At 39.4% G+C, this 24,265-nt stretch overlaps 1 protein-coding gene across 2 annotated transcripts in view; it reads right to left on the bottom strand.

Moving 5' to 3' along the window:
• The window catches only part of wu:fb13g09 (ATP-binding cassette sub-family C member 5), a 141,423-nt gene that overhangs the window by 77,276 nt on the left and 39,882 nt on the right, over window positions 1-24,265 (bottom strand). Inside the window, exons 1-3 of one of the 2 annotated variants that reach the window (XM_051934350.1) lie at window positions 12,045-12,153; window positions 8,287-8,324; window positions 8,091-8,161 (exon numbers count right to left, since the gene is read on the bottom strand). In XM_051934350.1, coding sequence (XP_051790310.1) covers window positions 8,091-8,150 — 60 coding nt within the window. In that variant the 5' untranslated portion in view covers window positions 8,151-8,161; window positions 8,287-8,324; window positions 12,045-12,153. Of the gene's footprint in view, window positions 1-8,090; window positions 8,325-12,044; window positions 12,193-24,265 lie in introns of those variants that run through there. The other variant, XM_028815935.2, reaches the window with a different exon arrangement.

The following is a 24,265-nucleotide window of genomic DNA, read 5'->3' as shown; positions in this document are numbered from 1 at the left end:
TTTAGAATAACAAACTACCTTAAATGTGGCTTTTACTGTAATTTAACATTACCAAGTGAGCCACGTGACCTTGAAAATGCTGCTGCTGTATGCTGTTAGTAGTGAAAAGTTCTCAGCGCAGTAGGGCTGGGATAGATGACCTGACTGACTGCAGTTAGTTTGTAAAATCAGGATATATTAAAATCGCAGTTCCTACCAGGGATGCTTCTGGACTAGGCAATTGAAGATACAAATTGTATCATTTAAAGATAGCCTTGAAATCTATTTTAGATATCTTACAATCTCTAAATGTTAATTTTGCTTACCATACAAACACTCCAAAAATGACTATAGATCATTAATTACATAAGGCTTGACAAAAATGATGCTATATTATGCTATAGCAAAAGCTCAGTTTCTTAGCTGCTTAGAATAGTAAAGTGCAAAATACACCAGAGCAGACCTTGTCAGACTTAGGCCTGATTTCACAAATAATTAACACAGCTAGCTATCTCTTCAGTGTTGAGATTTGTTTGCTTTTTGTTTTGCTACTAGATTATAAGAAATGTGTACTGAAATGTACCAAACAGAAGATAGAATTTTAAGGTAAGGTTCCTCTACTTAGGAAACAATTTGCCAAAGAGTACTGATATATATTGCATGTTGATTAGCACATGCAAGCAAGAATATCAATTTACTCTGTACATTTGACAGTATTGACCCTATAAAATAAAACTCTAAATGGTCTTGAGTGATCAGTGTTACTGCTCCAGCAGTTAGATTAAACACTGGCCTGGGCACTGTCTTTCTGGAGTTTTTAGATAGATAGATAGATAGATAGATAGATAGATAGATAGATAGATAGATAGATAGATAGATAGATAGATAGATAGATAGATAGATAGATAGATAGATAGATAGATAGATAGATAGATAGATAGATAGATAGATAGATAGATAGATAGATAGATAGATAGATAGATAGATACTTTATTAATCCCAAGGGGAAATTCACATACTCCAGCAGCAGCATACTGATAAAGAAAATATTAAATTAAAGAGTGATAACAATGCAGGTATACAGACAGACAATAACTTTGAATAATGTTAACGTTTACCCCCCCAGGTGGTATTGAAGAGACGCATAGTTTGGGGGAGGAACGATTTCCTCAGTCTATCAGTGGAGCAGGACAGTGGCAGCAGTCTGTCGCTGAAGCTGCTCCTCTGTCTGGAGATGACACTGTTTAGTGGATGCAGTGGATTCTCCATAATTGACAGGAGCCTGCTCAGCGCCCGTCGCTCTGCCACAGATGTCAAACTGTCCAGCTCCATGCCTACAATAGAGCCTGCCTTCCTCACCAGCTTGTCCAGGCGTGAGGCGTCCCTCTTCTTTATGCTGCCTCCCCAGCACACCACCACATAGAAGAGGGCGCTCATCACAACCGTCTGATAGAACATCTGTAGCATCTTATTGCAGATGTTGAAGGACGCCAGCCTTCTAAGGAAGTATAATCTAGAATAGAATTGAATAGAATAGTATATTTTATGTTCTAAATTTATCAGTGTGTTCTTGCCTTTGGATGCTCTGGTTTTCCAGAGGTTAGCTTGATGGCTAACGCTAAAATTGGCTGTAAACGTGACCTACAATGGACTGGCATCCCATTCTGGGCCGTTCCCTACCCTGTCTGCAAGGCTGGCGGGGTCAGCTCTGTCCACTGCTACAATTAGCTAGATCATGCTGGTGTAAAAAAAGATGGATGTGTTTAGAAAATGGCTTGTAAAAATTGCTTTTATATCTGTTAGTTTTGATATTTAAATATTAACATAAATAATATTTTTACTGTTTGATAAATTGGTTATGTAAATAATAAAATGGGTAAATAGACCACACTGTCCTAGCTGATGCAGGATTTTTTTCACAACAGTTTCATCCGGACCCAGCACCTGCCAGCAATTGATATATATATTTAATTTTAATATTTGGCTTGCTTCACTTCTCAGTCCATAATCTCGGGCAGCTCACCTGTAAAAAAAATATGGGAGGAGGGTTTTAGACGCACAGTCACAGATAACGAGTGGAATGTGACATTTCTCTTCAAGTTAAGCTACACGAGAATTAGTATCATTTAAATTGCTATAATGTGCAAATATCTGTAAGCTTTGGATCTCACCAAGTTCCTTTAACAATGTGCTTTGGTTTGGTTCTTGACTCAATCTCTGTTAGGTATCTGCATTTCACTGTGGGGTTGTGTCCTTGTAAGATAACCATTGACATGTTTAAACAGTTACTGAACAGTGTGCCCATCCTCATTCCAGTGTAATTATCTCTGTTACGAGGCTAGCTTTGTCTAATTGGAAAGGCCCTCTTTCCAACTCTGTTTTGTAATGTTTTAGGGAGGAGTTGCTCTATCTAAAATAATCAAAAGCTACAGAATATGGCTGCCCTTATTGGCTACAGAACTTCTTTTTCAAATGAAGAGCATTTTGGAATCTTGGACCTTTCTCTTTCTCTCTTATCTATGTATGTAATGGTTTTAGTAGACTAATGGGGACGAGAAGAATGAACAAGCATACTGAAAAGAGAAAAAGATGTAATATTGTATATTATAAAAATGTGCTTTAGAAAAACACAAAGCAGAAAACAATGGTATGTTTCAGTCTATCTTCCAGGATTAGTTCCTGTCTTGTGCCCAGTGCTGCCAGGATAGGCTATGACTCTTGTCATCTTGAAATGGTCTAAGCAGGTCTAAAAAGTGCAAGTAGAATCTCAGAAATTGTCAGATGTATAAATTGTAATCCTCTTTGATCCTTTTGTTGCAAAAAGAACTTTTTCCCCACTTTTTATTAGTACTTCACTTTCTTGTTAAGATTCAGAGCTCTTATTTCAGTTTTTCTCACCCAATAGCCAATTGTCAATGAAGTGTACACAGAAAGATTTCTAAAAGCTAACATAGTACTGTTTGCACCAAATCAAGGTGAAGCAACATGGTTCTCTATCAAAGAACTGAGAATGATTTAGATCAATGAACCAGTCCTGTTGTACATTTTAGCTAAAGGTCAGATTGTGCTGGTGACTATATTGTGCAATGTTAAACAGCCCGTCCATCCAGACTGTGTAATTATAGAATACCTATACATCTCAAATTACACCCCAAAGCAGGGCTATAAAATTAAAAGGCTACAATGGCCAGAAGATGGTGTGGTAGTGGAAATACCTGATATGTAAATCAGTCTGGAAAAGAAAGACTGACAACTGCTAAAGAGAGCACAAAGAAAGCTTCAAGATCCATGTGTGTACATTGCACATAAAAATTAGAAAACAAATTCACAAGTAAGTATTGGTGATTCCTCCTAAAATTCATAGTAACAGATTACTTCACAGACAGTCTCTTCTATCATATACTACAATAGCTTATCTGATTGTGTAAAATTGTTAATGCTAGTTTATGATTTAAAAAAAAAATAGTATAGTAGTAAATAGCCTCATGAACCCATGTTTGCTTTTCCTCTGCCTAGCTTGTGGGATGGCCAAGACTGGTTCAGATCAGAACATCCCAGTCTTCACTGGGAGAAGCAGGTGGAAACTGAGCGAGTAACTTTTATGATACAAAATACAAATAAATTAAATAAATATCCATCCATTTTTCTAACTCACATTTTGCATTTGAAGATCACAGTGAACCAATGCCAATCCAGGAAGAATCCAACACAAAGCAAGAATGATATCCAAATGGAGCTCCAGTCATCACTGAGTGCGCCCACAGTTACTCGTATTGTAGGCAGCAATAACTACATGGCTAGAAGTAAGAGTGATGATGCCCTTTTCCTTGGCTTCATGGTTTTGTGTTATCAATTTTCTGACTCTGATTATTCCAAAGTCTGTAGTTGCTTAGAATATTGCATTTTAGTTGTTAGCGGGAAGGAGTCTGGATTTTCACTCTATACTTTTAATTAAAGTCTAAATCTTACTACGATTGATCACTTTTAATGACACTAATGAAAATATTACATTTCAAGTTGCAAACCCATTTTTATTATTCTAATAAAATACAACCTCAGATACCTACACTTGACTCCGCCTGTCAAACATGTTTTTCTCTTTGAATACTAGGCCTTACTTGCTATCCGAAGACAGTAAAATAATAAAAAAATATACTATCATTAATCTGCCATTCTCACAGCACTCTTTAAAAGGTTTCTCATTGATTTACAGTGTATAATGCTAAGGAAGAATAGTTAAAAGGTTATTTCTATTCTGAAAACAGTGTGCAAATAAACGTTTACCTTTTTTCCATTACAGATACATGGTGCACTTCCATATATATTGCTATTAGAGTTGTCAAAAGTTTCAAAATATCAATAGGTATCTGTTTTTATCATTTTTAAAATTGTCTCATTTTTTATGTTATTGATTCTACAGCCTACATTACAAATACACTTATAGTTTCTTCTGGCTTTTGACAATTGAGCCTCATAGACTACCAATGGACATAGCCACATTTTTTATAGTATCTTATTTCTAAATTATGGAAACATTAATCAGTATAGGCCTGTTTCTTTTTGTAGACAGTTAAATGTTTAACACATTAAGAAGGGGGCTGCAATTATTTTTCCCTGCAGGCCAGTTTTATTCTGCACTGTACAATTGGGGAAACACTCTTGAGCATTAGGGCTCTGCTGAACCCTCGCTGTGAAGTGTGCTTTACTTTCTTTTGTTTTATTATGTGCCATTTTAAAATTATATTCCATTACATTTACTACGTAATCTAATGCACTACAAATTTTCAGTGCTCAATTGCAGAAGCAGTGGCGCTACTCCTCCGTGTGCTCATATACTCGATGTATTATACTAGAAATAGAATCGTGGGATGGTGACTAAAATGAAAGTTGATTGGATTTGACTGGCTGTAACGGCTGCCTCATGGATGGGGTCTATGTTAGTGCAGCAGCGTGCTGCATTTTCTTTTGAGCTGTATCAATAAAAGCTTTGGTTAGCATAGCAATGGTTGTGATTTGATCATTTTTTTCCTCTGGTGATGGCCCTGTTTTCCTGAAGTTTCCTCACACTGTGAGAGAAACTAGCTCAAAATTCAAATCTGCCTATATAAGATTATGACTGCGGGTGGATGGGAATTGTAGTTTATGGGATGGGCTCTAAAGCACTTTAAGGTTAACGCCAAGGCTGTTGACTACTATTGTAATTAATTATTCCTATGCTTTAATGATGAAATTTTCAGTTATATGTTTTTGCAAAGATTTTAATGCATACAGAATTGTAATTTATTTATATACATGTTTACTGAGTTATATTATATACTGTATTGGGTATTGAAAATTATAGCAAATTTCAATACTTTTCATTGTACTGAATTTTAAAATGTTGGTATTGTGACAACCCTAAATGCCATTACCCCTCTTTAAGAAGGGGGACCGGAGGGTGTGTTCCAACTACAGAGGGATCACACTCCTCAGCCTCCCTGGAAAAGTCTATTTGGGGGTTCTGGAGAGGAGGGTCCGTCGGATAGTCCAACCTCGGATTCAGGAGGAACAGTGTGGTTTTCATCCTGGTCGCGGAACAGTGGACCAGCTCTACACCCTTAGCAGAGTCCTGGAGGGTGCATGGGAGTTCGCCCAACCAAGTCTACATGTGTTTTGTGGACTAGGAAAAGGCGTTCGACCGTGTCCCTCGGGGAATCCTGTGGGGGGTACTCCGGGATTATGGGATACCGGATCCCCTGATAAGGGCTGTTCAGTCCCTGTACGATCGGTGTCAGAGCTTGGTCCGCATTGCCGGCAGTAAGTCGAACCCATTTCCAGTGAGAGTTGGACTCCGCCAGGGCTGCCCTTTGTCACCGATTCTGTTCATAACTTTTATGGACAAAATTTCTAGGCGCAGCCAGGGTGTTGAGGGGGTCCAGTTTGGTGGACTCAGGATTGGGTCACTGCTTTTTTACAGATGTCCTGTTTGCTTCATCAGGCCGTGATCTTCAGCTCTCTCTGAATCGGTTCACAGCTGAGTGTGAAGCAGCTGGGATGGGAATCAGCACCTCCAAATCCGAGACCATGGTCCTCAGCCGGAAAAGGGTGGAGTGCCCTCTCAGGGTTGGGAGCGAGATCCTGCTCCAAGTGGAGGAGTTCAAATATCTTGGGGTCTTGTTCACGAGTGAGGGAAGAATAGAGCGTGAAATCGACAGGCGGATCGGTGCGGCATCCGCAGTGATGCGGGCTCTGCATCGGCCTGTTGTGGTAAAAAAGGAGCTGAGCTAAAAGGCAAAGCTCTCAATTTACCAGTCGATCTACGTTCCTACCCTCACCTATGGTCATGAGCTATGGGTAGTGACTGAAAGAACGAGATTGCGAATACAAGCGGCTGAAATGAGTTTCCTCCGCAGGGTGTCTGGGTTCTCCCTTAAAGATAGGGTGAGAAGCTTAGTCATCCGGGAGGGGCTCAGAGTAGAGCCGCTGCTTCTCCGCATCGAGAGGAGTCAGATGAGGAGGCTCGGGCATCTGATCAGGATGCCTCCTGGACGCCTCCCTGGTGAGGTTTTCCGGGCATGTCCAACCGGGATGAGGCCCTGGGGAAGATCCAGGACACGTTGGAGGGACTATGTCTCCCGGCTGGCCTGGGAACGCCTCGAGATTCTCCCAGAAGAGCTAGAAGAAGTGGCTGAGGAGAGGGAAGTCTGGGCATCTCTGCTCAAGCTGCTGCCCCCGCGACCCAACCTCGGATAAGCAGAAGAGGATGGATGGATGTATGGGTAAATGCCATTACATTAAATGAAGTTATGAATTGCTCAGGTGGGGGTTAAATTTTGTTTTGTTAAGTTCGCCTTGATTGTATACAATGTTATTTTCTATGTTGTACAAGTTTGATTTGATTGTATAGAATCTTCATATCGCTCTATTATATAAAAAAATCTTGGCTCGATACGTGATTTTCTCAGAGACACTTTAATGTCCCGTGAGACAAGGAGGTCAGCTGCTGTACAGGCTTTTAAATATTCGAAGCGTTGTGCGATATGCAGATCACACAGCACGGAACAAGCAGCAGCAGCAGCAGCAAACCAGCTGATTGAGCATAGAGGAGGTAAAAAAAAATGTATTTGTTTCCCATTGTATCACCGTTTAAGAGGGGGTTTCGGAGGAGCGAGGCAAATACATTATTGTTTATCATGGCACTAGAGAATGGAAATGTGTTGGTCAGACGAGAATTTCATTGTACTATCTACATATGACAATACTACTACTGCGAACAACTGCTACTATTCTCCCATTTTCTAAAATTAAGGTAGTGAAATTGTCCCACTCTGGGCAACTGAATATAACCTCTGATGGACTGGCTTTCTATTGAGAGTTTTTTTCCTGCTTTGTTTCCAACGCTAGCAGGACAGGCTCGTGCTTCTTATGACCATGAATTATCAAAGTAGAAAATGGATCACTAGTTCCTAATTTTTTTCTTGGAATTTCAAAATAAAATGTATTATTGTTATTATTAGTAGTAGTAGTAGTACAAAGCCAACCGTAAACTTACAGCTTAGCTCTTTACAAGAATTTAGTTACTGTTTGATTGACATATTTAATTGTTTTACTCATAACTTTTCATTTTGTGGCTATTTCAATTTACTGTACAAGAGTATGTGTAAATAAATTTGCATATACATTTCAAAGTAGTATACAGTATATCGCAGTCAATAGTAAGTGCACAGTGAAAAGATCGTTATATTTTTAAAAAGGCCATATGTTACACATGGTAGGTACTGTGGAGCCCCTTTTAAGTCTCAGCCTGTTTGTACTTCTAGGATAACTTCTTGTTCCCTCAGAAACACTTCCAAGCCATAAGTTAGCTTATCCCTTGATAAGGGAAACCGGGTCAGAGCTTCCTTCTAATGAAACCCACTGTTCTTGCAAGCCCACTGCAGTCTGTCAACAATATGCAGCAGAGTGCCCAGCACCATGTAAGTCTCCTCACTGTCCCAACTATCAGTCACGCTATATAGGTTTATTTCATTCTGACTTGTCATTTTCTTCATCATTATTTTCAAGGGTTTAAAAATAAAAGAACACTTCATTGAAAAGCTACTTGTTAGAAATAAAATCAGTATAATACTGACCTGTCCAACACTGATGTCTCTGGTGTTATGCATTTTCATGATTTTCTTATAGGCAGACATTACTAAAGCTCCTTTTAATCGTATCCCAGTACGGTAATTGAGGGCCCACATGAGAGTGAAAGACAAAGAACGTGTTAGCTCCACTAGACATACTGAAGCAGTCAGAAAGAGGCCATATAGGAGATGCGATTCAGACCTTTGAGAATATTCCAGCAAACTACGGATCACAACAGCCTGAAAAAAACAAAAACAAAAGATCTGATGATAAGTCCAAGGAAAAGCAAGCATTAAATACTGATAATACGGAAAAAAACAAGAAATTACAGTGGTTGTTCTCAAAAAGGCCCAAGGTTTCTGCTAGAGTAAATATAATATGTCCTTCTGCCAGGACAGTAGATGGTTGTAGTAAATCAGCAGTGAATCAAGTACATTTTGTCCTCTTTTAGCAGAGGTTTATGCGGTGATCGTAATAAAAGGGTAGTGCTGAGTGCATTTTTGAAAAAGAGAAGTGTGGAGTAAGCCTGACAATTGAACAACTCCACAAAACTTGAACTGTCTTCATGAACATCCCACCTCATTTTGTACATTGCTGGTCTTGTTTCTTGACATGCTTCTGCTGAATAATTTGATGGCTGAAAGTCCTCAGCGTGAGTGTGTCAGAGAGAGGATGAGCAGCACTGTTCATAATGGCACTCAGTTTTGTTTTAATTCTCTCCTTTGCTATGACCTCCAGGGGGTCCAGACTGCATCCACCACTGAGCTTGCCCTTTTAATCAGCTTGCTGATTCAGTTGGCCTCCCTTGAAATGATGTTACCAGCCCAGAACACCAGAGCATAGACAATCGCACTAGCCATACTGTAGAAGATGTAAAAGATGTCACTTCCCAAATTAAAGGAACATAGTCTCCTAAGGAAAAAGAGACTGCTCTGTTCTTTCTTATATAGCTTCTCTGTGTTGCCAGACCAGTCCAACATGTCATTAATGTGGACCCACAAGTACTTGCAGGAGCGCATCTCCTCTACATCCACTCTCTGAATAGTGAACGGACATAGAGACTGTTTGGCACAGTGAAAGTCAATAACCAGTTCCTTGGTTTTGCTGATGTTAAGATACAGATAATTCTTTTTGCACCAAGAAACAAACTCCTGCACTCTGTCTCATCCCCTTTATCAATAACATCATAAGTGCAGAATCATCTGAGAATTTTTGCAATTCACACAGTGTTGCTCCAGTGTTGTTCACATCCTTATCAGAGACACAGTCTCTAAGCCTCACAAACTGCAGCCTACCTGACAGATAGTCCATTATCTAGGACACCACAGGCTCATCCACCTGCTTATCTCTGAGTTTACAACTTAACAGAGATGGCTGGATTGTATTGAAGACACTGAGGAAATCCAAAAAAATAATCCTCACAGTGCTGCCGGCTTTGTCCAGGTAAGAATAAACCTTGAGGTACAAATAGATAATTGCATCCTCCACTCTAATCTTTGTTCGACAGGCAAACTACAGTGGGTCCAGATGGTCTACCATAAGAGGACTCATATTCCAGAACGAGTCTCTCAAAGGTCTTCATGGTATGAGATGTAAGTGCCACTGGTCTGTAGTCATCAGGTGAATAGGTGCCTCCCTTCTTTGGAACAGGAACAATGCAGGAGGTTTTCCAGACAGATTGAACAGGTGACAGAGGACACCCCAAAGTTGATCAGCACAGGTCTTAAGAACTTGAGGATTGACTCCATCTGGTCCTGTGTGTAGCTTCTTCAGTTGTCTCCATTCTATGTCTCATTTATGGACAGTCCACAATGATGGACAGAGGTGGACTTGTCACTGGCCATTCCAGTTGATGTGCTAGGAGTTGTTGATGTAGTGGGGATGGTGTGGGAGACTAGTAATTGGAAAAAGGTGGCTGGTTGGTCTGTTAAAAAATTGGTTTAGGGCAATTGTCCACATCCCCTCCTATCACCTGAGCCCTGGATTGCTTGAGTTCAGTAATTATGCCCAGTCTATTCCAGACATCCTTCATGTTATTCTGTGTGAGTTTGTTTTCTATTTTAGCTTTGTAAGCTTCCTTTCCTTTAGGTTTTTCTTTAGCACATACCGCACGTCCTTCAGAACCTCTTTGTCACCGGATTTGAATGCACTCTTTTTAACTATGAAAAAGTAAGAAAACAATCATTTTTGTAATATATGATACTGTGTCTTTCACTGCTACTGCAGTATTGGAACATCTTTTGGCATTTTGTTTAATTGCACCACATTCTAGATTGAAGCATAAAGAATAATTTGAGATAAATTCTTAAACCACTGCATCTTACAAAACACAGACAGAACCAACACCATGTATCAAATCTGGATTTTCAATCAGTCAGTGAATGTTTATTTTAGAAAACAGCAGTAACAGCCCCGTGACCCAAGTGAATTAAGCAACTTTAATAATGGGTTGACCAATCATTAACAGCATACACCATCACACTGTAGTACTAATACAAGTACACTCAGGAGTTGTCCCATGGGGTCTGCAGCATAAACAAATCATTTAAAATATTGCTCACAGATTTGTTAGTGAATAGTACGGCCATATTGGTGATTCAGTATCTGCCACAAAGTAAGTGTAGATGAGCCACCAGATGTGAGGTGATCATCATTTTCAATTTTAATTGTGACTAAAACAATTTGTTACCAACATTCCATGAAGGAAGATATCCAAATGATAAATGCAGGACTTTCGCAATAGACAAGAAAAATGAAACATGGACTTGTGTGACATTAAATGAATTAATTCTCAGAATTAAGGTGCACAGTCCTAAGGATGATTAACAATTTGATTTAGTTAGTGAGATTACTTGACAATAAGCGAGGCAAAAACCTCGAAGCATGATGGCACTCACATAAGATACAGTTTGTTATTATTAAAGAATATCAGCAAGAAGTTAGCTTTAAGTCAAACGCTACAGAGATGAGTTTCATACATGACTCATTTTTATGTAGAGGTGGATATGATAAGCATAAGAGAGGAAAATTAACATTGTTGAAAGCCCAATGAAAAGGTACAGATATTAAGAAGCAGAACCTTCAGAAGACTTCTTAGTGGCATGCAGTAGAGGACTGCACTCTTCATTAAACATGATGGATTGTATGTTATGGAGTTCTACTAGCATTTCAAAATATTTCTGTGAAAATATGTTTCGTGACATAGTGTGCCCAAGGATATCCAGGATCAGCTTTCATGAGTAGGTCATTTAGGATACAAATGAGTGCTTTGGTGGCTGTCACAATTTGTTCATAAACTTTTCATCTTACGAGGTTATTCTTTAAAATGTTGCATTTAACTATTTTCGCATCACAAGTTGATGTCATGAGCTCCACTATTTTGTGGGGTGGCTGATGTGATTGTCACATCTTGCTACAGGCATATCCCATAGCATTTGTGTGCTTGTGGTGTCATGTTTTGTTTAACCTGGGAAAACGTGTTTCTCTGACAGTTTTTTTTCAAGCTCATCTTGTACTCAGTTTTGTGTTTCTTTTGGCACAACTTTGATCTTGTCTATTACTTCTTCTGGCACCTTGTGTATCAACCCTTGCTCTATGCAGAGTATGTTGCTTGTTTTGCGCATTTTTAAACATTGAAACAGTTGTGATGTAGGTGAGATCAAAATCCTAAATCAAAAGGTTTAAAGATATGATTATAAGGGAAGAAATGTTATGTTGCAGCTTTTCTGGACAGAAGAGTTTAAAGAGAGCTGGTGAGTAAAGAGAAGTCTGCCACAAGTGAAGAGCCAGACTGATACTAAGCTTAAATAAAAGAGCAGTATCTCCACCCCACTGGCTACAGATATACTGTATTATTGGCTAATATCCCTGAGGCTACAGAAAACTTTTAAATCTGAAATTATAGCAACAGTTTCAGTGGTGTTGTGAATGTGATAACAATTCTGTAGAAAACCACTTACCGAATTGATAAAGCCAGCAACTGTACACAACAGCAAGGAAAATATGGCAATCAGAAACCGAGTTCTACAGAAACGCCATATCACACGAGTCAGTGAGGCTCCATCTTTTCCTTTCTTCTTTAACTCTTTATTCCACAGAACCTCAAACCTGTCAAAAAGGAGACATAATGAGTTTCTTTGCTATATTGATCATTTTCACCAAGATATTATTCCTTTTAGGTGATAGCAGTTACATTATTTCACCATCATGGATAGAATATTAAAATGTCAACTCAAGAGTCAATCATTATTCAAATTTTTTTTAAAAAAGTAGCTTCTCCTCTTAGATATATTTGCTTAAATTTAGTCAAATAAGGTAGTAGTGTTGTTCAATGAAATGACTTTAAGTCTATAATAATTTCACACACTGTTGTTTAAGGGTATGCCTCACTTCTTCCAGCAGGTGCACCAAACAACCCTGCACCATTGAGCCTTCGCTAACTTTGCTGTAGTTACCCCACCAGACCTTGATGCCCAAACAAGAATTGGGGAAGAAATCCCATCTGATGTCTGTGGTTTAAATGTGACTCAAACATTTACATACACATTAGGCTTAAGCCAAGTGTTGTGACATAGTGTGGCTTGTAAGGCATACACTTTGATCCTTACCACCCAGAGAAGGCATTTAAACAATGGCTGAACTGCCAATCAAATCCACGTGCATTTCGCTATAAAAGTCTGCAACAATGTTTCACCCAGAAGCAGTTTACTCTCCTCAAAATTTAAATCTTGATTAGAAAGCCCAGGTAAAAACAATTTGGTATCTTTTGGGTGAACGTTTTCTTTTGCTGTGGCACTAAAACAGTACTTTAGTTCTTTCTGCAAATTGTGCTAGTCCTAATGATCTATAGAATGCCAACAACCAAACTTATTTCTAACATAGACTCAATGTGGCCTTTGGTCATGAAGTTTTAAACACTGTAAATATATATATATATATATATATATATATATATATATATATATATATATATATATTTATGTCCTGCGGTGGGTTGGCACCCTGCCCAGGATTGGTTCCTGCCTTGTGCCCTGTGTTGGCTGGGATTGGCTCCAGCAGACCCCCGTGACCCTGTGTTCGGATTCAGCGGGTTGGAAAATGGATGGATGGATGGATATATATATTTACTTGTTTTGCAATTTGTAGTCCTTTTCAAATTCTGATACATTTTTATTGTTAATTTTATTTACTGCCAGTCCACCATTTTGTTTCTCATGGTTGATGCAATTTTGGTTTATTTTGCAGATCAGCATATCCTTAATGCAAACACATAGTACAAGATAAGTGCATAGAGGAAATTTAAGATAAAAGCATAATACTTCTGATGTCCAAGATTTTGGATTTGTAAGGAAAAACTTTCACGGTGATAGCAAATACAAAATTCACTCTAGTGAAAATAGGGATTTGCACATTTCTAAACAAGTTTTAGTATATGATCACATGATGACCCCAATGAAGTGATTACCCTATACCCATTCAAGACATCAAGAAAGTGCCAAATATTGGGATTGTATTGTCAAGGCCTATGAGCTTGACCAATAAAATGGGGTAACCCAGTGACTGCTGTGAAAGTGCAGCTAGCAACTTGGGAAAGACCATGTGACAGGATGGAAAGACAGCTGACAGAAGGGAAAAGGCCACAAATGGAATTATCATGGATTTGCTATGTATGATGGCTTGCTCTGTTGCCTTAGTAAGTGTGTAGGCGCCACCCCTTTTGGCTACAAAAAGTCCAAAGAGGAAAATACCCTTGCAAGATTGGGGGCGGAAGAAGACGCATCATCTGACAACCTGGTAACTGAACCTGGCATGAATACGATGATGAAACAATCAACATAGCACTTATAACATCAACTGCAAGACATGAGCTCTGAATATGCAACTGCGGCAGGACCAAGGCTCACAGATCCAGTATTCTGTGTTCAAATTCTATGCCTTGTCTTTGTTGAGTTTGCATTCCCCTATCACTAATCATGCAGAGTAGATTAATTGATCACTGTAAATTGACTCCAACGAGTGTGACTGTGTGACCCACAATGGACTGGTACCCTACCTAAGGTTCTTTCCAACCATTACAGTCAATTGGATAGGGCATGTTTGAGAGTGGGCGTAAGAATGTAAGATGAATGCTGTATATAACCTGGCTTCTACCAATTAAAAGGGATAACTAAGAGTTCAATAGCTGAGCCAAAATAAAAATATTATTTTTCAGGGATGCTTAAGCTCAGTGTTATTTTGCGGTAATGTTATGCCCAATTTCTCAATTACTGCAAGCTAAAAACACTTGAAACCTCAGAGAAGCTGGTCACTGGCTACTCTACATTGGATTCAGCAAGTTTACAGATATCGTGCAATGCCTTGCTGTGCTAGCATTTCTATTACATTCATTGTATTAAAACATTATTATTCATTTGGCATTCATGTTTAGTTTTGAGTTTTCATATCTGGAAATCTCTACTGTTGCCTGATTACACTACCTTTTAAAATTAAGATAAGAATTTAATGGATTAGTCAAAAGCAGAGAGAAGTCCTGGACATATTAGACACTAATAGAGCTTGACACCACCCAACAAGTTCAAGTTAGGCATTCATCTTCAGTGAAGGCGATTTTCTTCTATTTATATTTCAGCCTTTTCTGCTTTCTCATGACTCTAGCACTTATAAATGTTACTTTCTTGATAAACATCATGTGTAAGAGGGACAATATACAGGTATATACATGACAGTTTAATCCACTGTTAGTACGAGGCATCAATTAGTCTTGCTGAAATTGTACAACACATATTGATGATCAAATAGATAAGCCTTAAGAGACTTGTACTTCCATTGATTTAGCATATGCCATGGTCTTCATAGGGCTTATCTGCAGAATTTAGCATTAATGAAGGTTTCTGTTTAATGGGAGCATTGCTTGACTAGGATGCTCTTCCAATTATCAATATAATACAACTATGAACTAACAATAATGTTTACAAGAACAGTGTTTGTCCAGTGTGTGAAGGTGAGTATAAAATATGTAACACACTTTCTAAACATTAGATTCCACTATTGGACAATCTCTCTGTTCAAGAACATCAACATAATTTCTTTTGCAGGAAGGTCAATGAGTGTGATCTCTTGATTACTGTAACAAAGCGTTTTGAAACCATTTTTAAGGATTACCACTCTAATCTGTTATCTTGAGGAACTGGATGGACCTGCTTTTTGTACCCCTGCAATATATGGTACTTTTTGAATTTTCTGTTGATCTCCTGGACCACAGTAGCAATCATGACTACTGAAAAGAGCCCAGTTAACACTTCCAGCAATGTTTTCTCCTTTTTCAATCCCTACAAGTGTTTTTAACACTTCTCAATATCCCTGTTCAAGGTCACTGCTTCCTCACTCTTACTGAGAAATGCCAGGTAGTTTTTCTCCATAGCTTCACCAAACATCTTAAACAATGACTTCAGTTTGGCCACTGGTGTTGTTGCTGCTTCTTGATCTTTCTCTACTTCTTAGTCCATTATGGACATTGCACTAAAGGCCACCTACTTTACCTTGAAAACATCTCTCACTATTGGTGTCATAGGGGAACCATTTTTGGGTTCTACAAGAGCCATTCATATGAAGGTTCCAGAAAGAACCATTATTTGTTTACATCTGTAACAGGCTCCATGAATAACCATGAATAGATATTAATCGATTTGTGATACACACTTAATGGATACAATAATGCAGGCTAAGCTCAGATTTTCTTGATATGTCAGCATCCTGCACTGCAGTCTACTACACATTCAAGGTGTCTGTTATGTCTACATATTAGGAACCCTTTCAAAGTAAATAAAAACAAAAAAACAAACAATTTCACATGCAAGGAACCTTTCCCAGAAAAAAATGGTTGTCTTTTCAAGCAATGGTTCAATGAGGAACCACACAACCCAGTAAAGTGCCATTATAGAACCAACATTTTTAAGAGTGTACCAAGAGGCGATAGCATTGTCATCACAAAACACAGCTACCACTTTTCATCTATAGTACATCTCCTTGAAGTTGTCTCCATTACTGATGTCTTGAGCAGGATGTGTTCACACTCTCACTTGCCATTTGTACTTGCAGGGCAGGCATCCTCTTACTACTCTCAGTTCACCTACACTTCATGTTTAGATCTTTCATGTCTGTTCAGCTGACTCTCTGTTTGTCTAAATCAGCTTACCCCTACATGGTAACCAGTTTACAGCAGGCTACTTTTATTTACTTGATTGTACATAACATGCACAACTACAAAGATAATTTTGCACCAAGATACTTTGTTATCAGATATACTTATGAGCAGCATCTAATTTAAACATAGTGCTTTTTATGGGTAAGACATCTAGCACAGATATTTAACAACTGTTTGCTATTCAAATTCACATTAAGTAGGCCTGGCCTTCCAGTCGTACCCAACCAGTGCAGGATTTACGTATAAGCTACACAAGCTATAGCTTAGGGCCCCCGCCTTCTTGGGGGCCCCCAAAACAAATTGTCCGAATGAGCAATTGTCATATATACTTAAATATACTAGAGCATTTTTTGTCCCAATCAGGCCCGGCCTTAGGCATAGGCGAAGTAGGCGACCGCCTAGGGCCCCGGCGTCCGGGGGGCCCCGGATCGACTCCTTGGTCTAATTTTCACGCATTTCACAGAGCTTCCAGGGGGGCTCTGCCCCCCTCAGGGGGCCCCTGGACCCCCCTTTCGCCTAGGGCCCCATAATACCTAAGACCGGGCCTGTACCCAACCAGATTTTTCTAGAATTCCAAACTTGAGTGGTAAAGTCTCGCATTAGAACTACTGAGTCAGCACCATATTCACTCTCTTTTGAGTACCATATCCAAATCTGTCCAAAAATACTCAGATTACCTCTTAGATATATGATTGTAGAACACACATTTTTTTTTCTCCACAACTGAAAGTTGCATACAGGTAATTCTTTTATCCACCAATTCAAATTACACTTGTAAAGCAACACGGCAGCATCAAGAGACTTGACTGGGATTTCTGTTGCGGGGAAAATGCAGTAAAATGGTTAGAAATTTTTCAGTTAAGAGGTAAATTGTAGAGAATTGAGTGTGACTATATCTGTCCTATCAAATATTTTTCTGCCACATGAGTTTATGCTCCTTCTAGACCAGAGGAGTTATGTTGTACATCCTAACAGATTGTTTCTATTGTGAAAGTCTAGTATTTCTGGGTCCGTTTCACCAATTGCTGCCACTGAGCTAGCATCACACCTGATCACCACCCTTCATTTTGTGACTGGAAGCCCATATGACTGCCTCTTAAATGAGAATGTTTAAAATCAAAGCTTAAATGGCCAGAAACAAAGCTGAACTTTCATTGGAATGAAAGTGCTGAATAGATCTCAAAAGGCTTGAGGTAAATATTAACAAGACATTAATTAGAACAATTTTTAACTAGAAAGATAACATAGTTGAATAGCCTGGCACAAATCCACCTAACAGTAGCAGGAATTTATAAATTCCATTAAAAGCAAACCATACTGCATGTGCTTGCAAAATGAGCTGTAAGTTTTCAAATCAAATGCAACCACATAATAACATGTCTCCCAATGTGGACACCTTCTCAATAAGTATAAATGAATGATCAAACATGACATTTTACAGTTGTTTTCTAATCTAAATACTGCTGAAAAAGTTAACTTGCCACAGTTGCACAGTCCATATTTTGTCAAAATGAATGCCACTTTAATGATTACTTTGTCAAATGAATACCACTTTAATGATTATGTCAAGTTCACGCCAGTTGAAGGAAAACCTCAAGTATTCTCTCAAGGAGACTTCTTGGTCATCCTTCCAGATACTCTCCTTTCCAATTTAGAATTTATCATTTTAAAAAGGTTTATGCTTTCACATATGTCCTTCATTGCAGAACAGAGCAACATGATCATGATAGGAAGATCCAAACCCAAGGTTGTGAATGGTTGCTTGGATTGTAAAAACTTGAAGGGGGTAAGAGCAGCACTAGGATAGCACAGGACATGGTCCAATTTTATAAAACAAACAGAGAAAACATACAACACTGGCAAAAGGAAAAGACCTGTAGAGCAGAAAGTCAGCAGTCACCAGTGGAAGTTCAATTCTAAATACGTTAGGAATGCAACAGGTAGGGTTGTCAGTTTAGGTGAGGCAGGGTTGTAATATATGATGAACTACATGATGTTCTACCAGGATGCTATAGGAAGGAGAATTGGCAGGTCCTGGGGTGACTGACCTATTTTCTTATTAGGAAAAGAGGAAGACCTGTTTGCTTTTCCTAAGACTCTTATTTGCAGGAGAAGCTGGGGTTAGATTGCTTTCCTATCTAAACACTAGGCCACAGCAGGCAGTGGAGATGCTGCCATGGAGACTCAACCATTGTACTCAATGCTCACAGATGATGAAACACAAGAAGCCTCAAGGAAGAGTTCTCTCTTGGTACTCTGTACCAAAAGATACCGACTGGAGGTTAACAGGCACCTTGAGCCAGAGGTGTAATTGTGTCTGCAATGAGGAGGAGAGTTTGTGGTGAAAATAGTGTTATCAGAGTCAAAAGAGGGAGAGAAGGACAGAGAGAGAAAGTGAAAGAGATTCCGGGCGGCATTGGATGGGGGCTTTGTGAGAATTAGTGTGGTGCCTTGTTCAGTATGGATTGGTTTATGGTATCAAAACTATTATATTAAAGTTATAAAAAGTGCTAATACCCCCAGACACACTGGAGAATCACAGCAGCTGACCTGTTCAAGCCTTGAGTTTAGTCCTCCATAACATTCCACACTCCAAATATCTGGAGGGTCTGACAGCTTCTGGAGAAGACAACAGTAGTGAGAGCACCACAGCCAACTGCTGCTTTCACTTGTATCAACTTTTATAGTGGGTCCCCCTGAAAAGCCTGACTGAGAATCATACTTATGTTGTATAGTTGAAATAAATGTACCATGCAATCTTGTTAGTTTTTCCTGTTTTCCTTTATTCTCCTTCTTTCTCTCCTCCTTATCCTCACAGTGCCTTCTTCCTCCTGACTGATTACATCAATATCCCACAACTTAATGTTTCATTAATGCAAGGTATGTATAAAATTATCATTTGCATCGTGATTGTTATTGTGGTGGTGAATTTGCCACCATTGTGGCTGTGACACAGCATCTAATTGCTTTCCCAACAATGAACCTGGTATCATCTGTGGAAACGCTGCACCTTGCTACTCCCACTATGTATTCTCATTGTTCATCCGTCCCTTGTGTGCTTAACTTTGTATATTATATATTACTTTGTTTGATACATTTGAGCCCATACAACCATTTTCAGTACAGACAGAAAGCCAGAGAAATTCTATTTCCAGTTATATACAGTATCTTACAATAATACACTGTAATATTTCTTTCTGTTACCCATACTGACCTTCAAAAGATCATTTCTGCATAGAATTTCTATTTTTTAAATTCATCTAATTCATGGGCAGTGCTGTGGTAGTGCTGCTGCCTCACAGTAAGACGACCGGTGTTTGTGTTCCAGGTCCACTCGTTGTCCAGTTTGCATGATCGCCCTGTGTCTTTGTAGGTTTTCACTGGGTGTTCCAAGTTCCTCCCACTGTCCAATGCCATGCAGGTTTGGTGAATTGGAGATGCTAAATTGGCCCTAGTGTGTGTTTGTTGTGTGTGTGTATGTGTTTCCCCTGTGATGTACTGGTGCTCTGTCCAGAGTTTGTTCCTGCCTTGTTGACCAGCACAGGTTCCAGGCTCCATGTGCAAACCTGGTCTTGATAAAATGGGTTAGAAATTGACATAACATTTCATTCATCCTTTTTTAACCCATTTTTGCATTACTGGGTGACTGGGTCCCATAGATCATCACAGAAGTATCAGACAAAAGGCAGGAGCCAACCTCAGATGTCAATCTGTTACAGGGAATGTTCACACATGTGTTCATTCTTGTGTACTCAGTTTAGGCCGATTAACCTGGCATACATATGTTTGGGAAGTGAGAAGAAACTCAAGCACTTAGAGAAAACCTACTGTGAGACTTGCCCGGACACCACCAGACTGAGACCACATCTTTATCAATGATTTCTTTATTTTCTTCTCCCCACACAACACACTACTCAGTCCCGCACTCTCACAGTGCCTCTAGCCCCAGTCACCCTTCTCCTGGGCCTTCTCTCTCCTCGTTCCTGGGCCACCTGTCCTCTCTCTCCAGGAGCTTCATCCTGCTCCTGCTCCCGACTCCAGCTCACTGACAGGAGGGAGGCAACTCCCTTTATCCTCACCCGGATGAGCTCCAGGTGTTCTACCTGACGTCACGTCCTGGTGTGGCGGAAGCATCAGGAGAGCACCCGGACGCACTCCGGGTGACCCTGGAAGGATCGTCCTCCATGGGTGTGGCGGAAGTGAATAAGTCCCGGGCTCCATGAGGCTCAGGGCACCCCCTGGAGGTGACCAGAGGCCCCAACGGTCTTGAGCCTCCCTGCTCCCCTTCCGTGGGCCTCTTCTACTCCAGGGCGGTTGCCCCCTCGTGGCCCGGAGGATAAATAAGCCATGACCCAGTCCTTCCAGGCGTCCCGGCTGGGTCTGACCCCCAGCCACGTACCACACTACACAGACACTGAACGAACACAATGGCATGACACAGTTAAGGGTTAGATCCAGCTCCCTGAAACAGCAATGACCACTGTACCATTATATTAATTATTTTTTTCCTTAATACATCATTTTTAATAGTTTTGGACAACTTCACTGCACATTAAGTGATAAGGAAAGATTAATGCCTTAAACTAACAGTTTCCCAGAAATTACTGGGAATTGAAGCCAAGTGCACAGGGCCTGGATTTCCCTTCATTCACAACCGGCAGCTGCAAAGGATGCATTGGGGGTCAGAAGAAGGATAATAGAACACGAGTTAGAAAGGCTGAGCAGGCTGAGAATGGAGCTCATCTTACTTCTTACAAGAACACTAAAGCCTAAGAACAACATGATAACCTCATGCTTTTGCATGACATACAGTGGTATAGTATTTTTTGTTATTATTTTATAAGTAGCCTGCTTTATGTTTTCTTTTCATCATTTTACATTTTATATAGCATATACTTTAGAAACTTCCTAAAAGTTGTTAAGGTTTCTGCTTCAACTACATGTCTTGGTAGTTTGTTCCAGAAGTGCTTTCTGGTTTCAGTCCTAAATACTCCTCTCTTTAATTTTGACTGATGTCCTCAAGTATGGGAATCACCCTTAATCAGAAAGAATTCTGCTGGATCTGCTTTATCAATGCCTTTAAGGATTTTGAAGATCTAGATTAAATCCCCCATGCTGTCTCCTCTGTTTGAGACTAACCAGGTTTAAATCACTGAGTCAGAGTACGATATCTCCTTAATTCCTGGGGTCAGGTTTATAAAACTTGATCACGCACAAAAAGAGGCTTGAAATGTGTGTGCACAGCTTCCCATGAAAAAGTCGGGACTTATAAAAGAAAACTTGCCGTGAAAGCTTGTGTATGTTTACGGCACTCCAAAGTATCCAGTCATAGCATTTCGGAGGAATTGGGAAATGATGACACCCTTAATCAAGTTGGGAAAAGCAGCCAAACCAGCTGAATGACGACTCACACATATGATGATTCACATTAGCAAGTATTTAATAAATACATTAAACCTCAAAGTGATGAATATTATGTATATTCTCTGTTTTAGTTCCCTTTTAAAATAACAAATGCTGTGTATTTTCCCTTAAGAACTTTGCTGTTTTTTGTCAGTTTAGGTTACTTGTTCACACTTTCACAAATTTGAAACCAAAGCGCAGTAACAACAGATGTGAGTCACTCCCTTCATACAGAAAGCTATAAATATCATGCCCTACAGCCAATATACAGTTTAGCCTAATGCTTTGACAAAACATGGTTTGTTTGGAACTGCTTGAAGGCTATGCAAGTGGTCATATATGAAGGGAATGGACTAGTCAGATTTTTTTGCTCATGATGATGATTGGCTTATGATCTGGTTTAGACTTTCAAGAGACCTTCTTTCTGAACTACGTGCTGAGTTGGTCCTGGCATTTGAAAGACTGTCTGGCGATTTGGGAACAGGCACCTTCCTGAGGAAACTGGCCAATAGGTCAGGAGTATCTCAGCCAAGCTTTAGCTTCATCATGCCTGCTGTGCTGGAAGCCATAAAAGACTGATGAGGTGTTCCATTCACTTTTTGTATGGATTGGTTTTACATGGCAACATAAGAAGGCAATTTGCAACAGTGTGCGGTTTTCCTAATGTAATAATGGCAGTTGACAGCACTCATATTGGAATAAGGATGCTTTACAAAAATGCTGTTGTTAACCGTAAGTAGCTACATTCCATTAACAAGTCATCCGACTGACAAACATTGTGGCTCAGTGACCTGGTGCAACACATGATTCAGTTACTTTGTGGCAAAGTACCATTAATCAGGTGACTTGTTCATAGCACTGTACGTGATGGCTGGCATACGGGTAAGGTAACTAGCTGAATCCTTCATTTTTAATATGGCCTGTACTATTCATTGTAGCAGCATTCATGGCATTACGTGTGCTAGGTGATAGTGGCTACTGCTCAGATGTTGGAACCTTATGTCACAAGAGGAAGCTCTACCAGCCAATGGACGTCTACACATTTGTGCGAAGTTCATTCGTATACAATAATTCATATATGGTTGTTTTAGTGTGGCCACTGGTGCGTGTTTCGAGTTGTGTTCACATAAATATATTTACAGGATGGTTGCACGCGTGTGTGTGTGTGTTTTTTTTAGGTAAATTATACAGAAAGGTGTGAATGCCAGTTTTTACAAATCATATTTTTTTTGTTATATGCATTTTCCTGTTTTTTGGGGTAAGCATATTTTCACCCTCTATTCAACACAAAGTTTTATGAATGAAACCCCTGGACTGCCCAGTGCTGCTGTAGTATGTTTTTTTACGTAGTGCGGTGACCAGAACTTCACACAATACTCCAGAAGCCATTTCACTAGTGCATTATATAGTCTAAGCACAACATCCCTCAATTTATATTCAGCTGGTTTTGTCAAATAGCCTAACATTTTACTTGCCTTTTCTTTATTGCTTCTGCACATTGCTTAGACAATAAAAACACTGTATCACTATATACCCCTAAATCTTTTACAGAGGTTGCTTCCAGTATGACAGTGTCTCACATCTTGTATTTATAATCGATGTTCCTTTTGTCCACGTGCAGCACTTTGCACTTTTCTACATTAAACTGTATTTTCCATGTTTTTGTCCAGTTCTTTTTAAATTAGCTTTGCTACCTCCTCAGCGTCTTGCATTCCTCCAATTTTATTATCATCTGCAAGGTCACTAACTATACCAGAATCAGACGCAGTATATACCTATTTGTAACCTATCTTTTTAAAGTAAAATTCTTGTAAAAATAGTTATTGAGCAATTAAATGACTATTTAAATAAACATTCTATTCTTGATTAATTTCAGCCAGGTTTTAGAACAACTCATATTACAGAAACTGCACAGGTTAAAGTAGTAAATGACTTACAGGTTCATGCAGACAGAGGCCAGGTATCACTTCTTCTTCTACTAGACCGGAATGCAGTGTTTGACACCATAGACTACAGTATTCGAATCAATCGTCTCCGACAATGAGTGGGCCCCTCGGGCAGTCTCTTAAATTGGTTAAAGTCTTATTTAATATGTAGAAAACTATTTGTTAGTTGTGGCAATTGTAGTTCAGCTCTCCATGATATTGTACATGGCGTACCATAACAATCTATTCTGTTATTTTCAACACTTACATGTTTCCATCAGCCCAGATTATTTTAATGCACAAAGTGAACTACCACAGTTATGCAGATGACACGCAGCTTTACTGTTCTAAAGTGCCTGATGAATCTGACGCTCTGGGCTGTCTGACCCAATATCGGTCTTGTATTTCTGAATGGATAAGTAGTAATTTCCCCAAGCTAAATAAAATAAAAACTTAAACCTTATTTTTTAGTATAAATGGAAATAATGACGGTATTAGAAAAAAACTTGATCCTTTAGCAAAAAAAGTGACTGCGGAAGTAAACAAAAATGTAGGTGTAATCATGGAGGCCTGCATTTTTCCATTTAAGGAACATTGAAAAAGCTAGACCTCTTATAACAGTGCAAGATGCTGAGAATTTAATCCACAC

The sequence above is a fragment of the Erpetoichthys calabaricus genome, chromosome 12 (genome assembly GCF_900747795.2).
Source record: "Erpetoichthys calabaricus chromosome 12, fErpCal1.3, whole genome shotgun sequence".
NCBI classification, from domain to species: domain Eukaryota; kingdom Metazoa; phylum Chordata; class Cladistia; order Polypteriformes; family Polypteridae; genus Erpetoichthys; species Erpetoichthys calabaricus.
The sequence above is the reverse complement of the archived record's forward strand: the minus strand, read 5'-3'. Positions and strand labels throughout refer to the sequence as shown.